Source organism: Bidens hawaiensis, unplaced genomic scaffold (genome assembly GCF_021521415.1).
Source record: "Bidens hawaiensis isolate Kalapana, Puna unplaced genomic scaffold, B.hawaiensis_p1.1 tig00005554_1, whole genome shotgun sequence".
Taxonomy (NCBI): Eukaryota; Viridiplantae; Streptophyta; class Magnoliopsida; order Asterales; family Asteraceae; genus Bidens; species Bidens hawaiensis.
Genome location: NW_027491359.1, coordinates 47,931 through 53,390, shown reverse-complemented (window position 1 = coordinate 53,390; position 5,460 = coordinate 47,931). Strand labels below are relative to the sequence as shown.

The window sequence follows — 5,460 nt, the reverse complement described above, 5'->3', positions numbered from 1 at the left end:
TTGATAATGTACATATGTGTACATTATGTAAATCGAGGTTATATACAAATATAAAATATGTGTATAATTAGGGGTTTTTTTTTTGAAATCGGAATGAAAAATAATAATTTTTGATTTTTCAACTTTTTAAAAACTTTCGTTTTATAACTTTTTTTTAATATTTTTAAGAGGTTTTTTAATGGCTCAATTTATTGTTCTTAAAGTTGTCAATTTCAAAAAGTTCTCTTAGGATTATCACCCTATATATATACCTTGAAAGAAAAAATGAAGTGAGTCGCGCGAAACTTTTTCAGACATTTCTAGGTATTCATCCATTGCGTCTGACGAAATTTCATACGCTAGTTGACGAATAGTAGCTGTACATTTTTGGATGGTCGTGAAACCCGGTCTATGTCTTGCATCTCTTTGTTGGAAAAAAGGATATTGATCCGACAAATCATTGGATAAACGCGTGAATAGTTGTCTACTCATTCGAAACCGACGCCTAAAATGTGCATCGTCACAAAGGGGATTGGGGCAAAAATAGTGACGTACCAAAGTTTCATTAGCACCCACTCGATCACCACAAAGAGGTGGTTGTCTTGTTAGTCTTTGTTGTCCTTGAAATCGTTCAACCAACAGGTTAACTTTTATTCTCATGGCTTCAAAAATAAGGTTGTCTTCCTCCGTATAGTCAAACGAAGAAAAAAAATTCCATTGCATTATTGGTTTATAATTGGGTGTATTGGAGAGATGTGCGTAGAATGAGTGGGTATTTTTTGTAATTTTTTGGTGTATAAAAGTATGTTATTAGGTAAATATAGAAAGCAAAAAAAAATTAATGCTATAACAGTCATGCAAATTCCCCCAACAAATTACGTTCCCAACGTTCTTTCATCCACCGCGACTCCACTCACGGCCGGTCACTGACGGCTCCACTCGCGGAGGGTGTTGCGATGTGCGCCACCGACGTGGCTCACTCCAGCCAATTACGACGCCGATTAATGAACCACAACGCACAATCATTTGTATAATTTCTGATAATTATAGACCAAACATCAATATGGATAAATTAGTAGACCATCTATGTGAGAACTGTGAGTACCAATAATGTTAAAGAGAATAAAATAATATTTAAAGTCGAAAAAGATAAATAGAAATCAATCATGAATCAATATAACCTCAAAACAAATTTATGTACATAACTAGACGTGGAAAACAAACCACCATAAATACAAAAAATAATAATCCAATCCATTTTAAATCAATTTCATAGTAATACTAGTAAGACCCACCACCCCCAACCAATATTTCAAGACCTAATGTATATCTGCCACACCAACCATCCAACCACTTTCCTCCTATTTTTATATACACAAAACCCTTCCTTCAAGCAATCCCATAGTACAACCCTTTAATGCATGAGTTACAACCCATTCTTAAGAACAAGATTTGATCAACCCCAACAGGTATAGGTTCCTCCTCACTAAACTACCTAGTGACAACAACACAGCACCACCAAGACTACTTGTGTGTTGTACTCCCTTTTGATGATACATCAATGGTAGTTCCTTGACTTGCAAGTAACCCGACCCGATTCTATCCATAACTGAATCTATAACCTTTGTATCCACCGGGTTCCCAATCGCATCCTTTACATAGAAAATGTTTAAAGCCATGCCCAATTTTGTAGATATCTCTGCTTGTGTTACATTCAATGCATTTTCCCTAAATGTTCGTGTAACTTCGGCTAAGAGACCGGGTTTGTCGGGTTTATAAAGTTCTAGCCGCACACCCTCGGATGCTCGTCTTTCAATGGCCGATTCTAAACACATGATCACTCGTTGCTTTTCGGCTTCTGAACTAATCGGGCTTCCGTCTATATGTCTGATAAAGAATTCCTAAAATCATGAAATAGATTAAAACTTTAGCAAAAATAACATAAAACACATTTTAAATTCAGCTATAAAACTGCAAACAACATCAACAAATAACTATGTACGTACCAGAAACGCTTGATCTCCTGCGGTATTGATAGTAGCATGGAACACAACATATTGCATATCCGTTAACGTGCAAACGACGTCAAACAAGAGCTTGGGTCGGTCTTTGACTTGAATGTTGACCACCGAGTACTCTTTCTCACAATTTTGAACAGATATCGACGGTGAATATCGAACATGAGCCTTATAAATTGGAACTCTATCATAATCCCGATCGGCAAACATCATTTGATGAAGCCGTCTTTCGGTGTGAGTAACCGCGATCGAAACCAAAGTTTTCGCACTTCTGATATCATTATCCCCTTTCAAAACATTCTTTAACCGCGCTTCGATTCTATCTATTTTCTTACTATCTTCTATCGGAGACCCAGACTCACAATCTTTCAAATGAATGATTGACGCGATTCGACCGTTATGAGTCCATACTTTTGACTCAACCACATCACAATTGAGTTCAGATAGAACCGCGAATACTTCCGATAATAGTCCAACTCGGTCGGTGCCGGTTAGTTCTAATGTTGTAATTCCATCAATGGATTTTGATCTTGTTGTGTTATGAATAGTTCCAAGTGACTGCATTGCAATAATAACAATACATCGTAAATCTATCGGAGTAAGATTTAAAGGAAAAGGTATAAAGAAAACAGTTTTTGTAAACAAAATGATTAACCTGTTCAATGCAATTGATGATGCTACCATCGGTTAATTTGTTGCCATCTAAATTGGTGACATGGAAGACTGTAGATAATTAATGAGATTGATTAACACAAATTAGTAAACAGGTAAATCAGACATCATGATTATGATATCTTTATAAAATGATTAATTACCATCCATGTTCCATCTTCCATCTGAGGAGACATAACCCTTTTTAATAGAAAGATTAAGATCGGTGAGAACTTGAACCGCCTCAAGAAGAATTCCGTCATTTCTCGCACTATCAATCTGAAATTATTATATTGTAAATTTCATAAATTATATTGTAAATTATTGAGAAAAATATTAGAGTAACATTTAACATTGAAATTTACCATGATGCGTGTTGCGTCTGCACAGCCAGCATTATCAATCATGACCCTGATGAACAATAATTAAGCAAATGAATGAGTCATAGTCTGAATTAAATCAAATTCAAGCTTTGAAATTTCGAAGTTGAAAATTATAGCAAAAGAGAATTGGTCAACAAAAGTCAAAATTAGGCAACAAAACAAATTTCTAGAAGATTACTAATCATTTCCGATCAAATATCATCAAAACATAAACCTCAAAAAACACACCAAATTATTATTAATTAAAGAGCTAAAACATACAAAGAAAATAGAGTAATTAACTCACCTTGGGGTGTTCATACGAACAATAAGCTTCTCGTACTCTTCCAGAAACGGTTTCCGTTCCATCTGCATCATTTTTGTAGTCGTTTTCCGGTAACGTTTGGAGCAGGTGCTGGTTTTATGGGTGATTTGAAGACTAAAGAAAGATGCAAAGATTATCCCCCAAATTTGAAGAGATTGCTAATTCTAATATTATCGACAGTGTATTTTATTTTTTTTTTTAATTTCTCTCTCCTGTAAGGAAACACGATTTTCGGTTAATTGTCTCCCAATGTGCATGACGCGTATTTATATTGGACTAACATTTTTTTAATAATAAATAAATGGAGAATTATTATTAAATTTGAAAAGGTTATATAAGTTGGTTGTGGCTCAATGGTAGAGCACTCACTTTATAAGTGAGAGGTAGAAGGATCAAACCTCACTACCACCAACTTATATGGGAGATATGAGGGATGACCCTGGCTTGCCAGAGTTCGAGTCTTGATCTCACCCGGTTTTACCGGCTCCTCGCTGTCGTGCCGTTTGGCGGGCGTGGGGGTCGGGTTTTATCCGGTGAATCCCTCAACAGGTGGACCGCTAGGGGCTCCGTCCGTCCGGACTAGTGGCCGGCTCGGGCTACCTTTAGCCAATGGGGGCCGCGTACAGGGTACCCGGCGTTACTTAGTTGGTCGTTCAAAAAAATTTGAAAAAGTTAAATTGGATTTTAGTTTGAGCGAGCAAAGACCGGGTGAATTATTTAATACGTTGAGTTATTGATAAAGTTTTTTTTAATCAACAACTCATAATAACCAACCTAATAGTAAAAGAAAATCTTATACATTTGTGATTGCGGACAACGCTTAAAACTCATGCTCGCTGTCTCATGTTTCTTGAAAAACCAACTGTTCAAAGGCCTATTACAGTAAAACCCTGTTGAGATTGGATTCGAACTTGAGATCTTGCACTCTCTGGCCCGAGTTTTCACTTCCTCTACAAGTTATTCACGAGTCAAGCCAGGGTGTGGGTTCGAGCTTGAAGTAAAACGAGCATGTGATCGAGCCAACAAATCGAGCCATGACCCGAGTCGATCTTAGGTCGAGCTCTGTTCAGGTCGCTTCAAATCAATTTTTTAGTTTGTTTTATTGAAGCTTTTATTGAGCGAACCACGAATCTGAGCTTCAGGGCACGAGCTTTTTAAACAGACTTGCGCCTACAATGTCGATTTAGCTGAAACTCATTGACGAATTATAGATAAAGTAAGGATAAAAATAAGACATCTATGCATGTTTTTTATTTTATAATTTAAATCTTTTCTAACAATAATATTAAAAGACTTTCAACATATAAATGGTATGATTTTTAATCATAAATGACCGGCTACATTTAGTTTGGTATAAAATAGTTATTAATCATGACTAATGTCAATCCCATATAATAAGAATACACGACCGGCTAATTTAAATTTTATACATAATAATTATCACTACACGAGTACACATACACACAATATTAAATTTCATAATTTTTCAGCACACGATGCTATGACAAACATGTATATTACAAAAGAAAAAACTTTATTTACCACAGTAATAGTATATAAATAAAGATAACAAATCATAAAATTCAGTATTGCTAAAGAATCACGTAGTATTGCTAAATAGTGAGTACTTTAAATGACATCAAATTTACAGGAAGCGTGAATTGATTGTAGATGAATCGATTTGTTTTGTAACAACAAACTCCTTGTTTACTTAGCTTTTTTAAAGATTTGAACTCACAATTTCATATTAGTAATAGAGACACCATAGCCCTAGATGAATATTTCACGGGTGAAAATTATGATATTTAAAGATTCCCATATTCCTATTTTCTATTCTTAATTTATTTATAAAGCTGTGTGTTATAGATGAAGGAAAAATGAATAGATATAAAGTTTAAAAAGAAAATTATCAATATGTGAAATGAAAAAGAAAAGAAATTACCAAATCAGTCGTGTTGACTATTGACTTTGACGAAATGATTGAAAAACAAGTATTTTTGTTTAAAAGTGGTAATGTTGTTTGACTTGTTTCTTTTCTTTCTTTCTTTCTTTTTTTTATAAAAAACAACAAAAACAAAAAAGATAAAAAAAATGTTATAAAGTTATATATAAAAAGTTATCTAAT

General features: G+C 34.6%; 1 protein-coding gene across 1 annotated transcript; it reads right to left on the bottom strand.

The window, feature by feature from the left end:
- Positions 1-1,363: 1,363 nt before the first annotated feature.
- Positions 1,364-3,447, bottom strand: LOC143630089 (ACT domain-containing protein ACR8-like). Its single transcript, XM_077099187.1, has 6 exons — positions 3,318-3,447; positions 3,014-3,059; positions 2,813-2,927; positions 2,653-2,720; positions 1,986-2,555; positions 1,364-1,880 (listed from the first exon to the last, which is right to left on the bottom strand). Exons 1-6 carry the CDS (start codon positions 3,386-3,388, stop codon positions 1,419-1,421), a joined length of 1,332 nt encoding a protein of 443 aa, XP_076955302.1. The 5' UTR covers positions 3,389-3,447; the 3' UTR covers positions 1,364-1,418.
- Between the last annotated feature and the right edge of the window lie 2,013 nt (positions 3,448-5,460).

Excerpts from the sequence above, each read along its gene's own strand:
- LOC143630089 (XM_077099187.1), bottom strand. The coding sequence starts at position 3,388 with ATGATGCAGATGGAACGGAAACCGTTTCTGGAAGAGTACGAGAAGCTT. Across the intron at positions 3,060-3,317 it reads GTTCGTATGAACACCCCAAG|GGTCATGATTGATAATGCTG; the intron begins GTGAGTTAATTA and ends ATTGTTCATCAG. Across the intron at positions 1,881-1,985 it reads CAGGAGATCAAGCGTTTCTG|GAATTCTTTATCAGACATAT; the intron begins GTACGTACATAG and ends TCATGATTTTAG.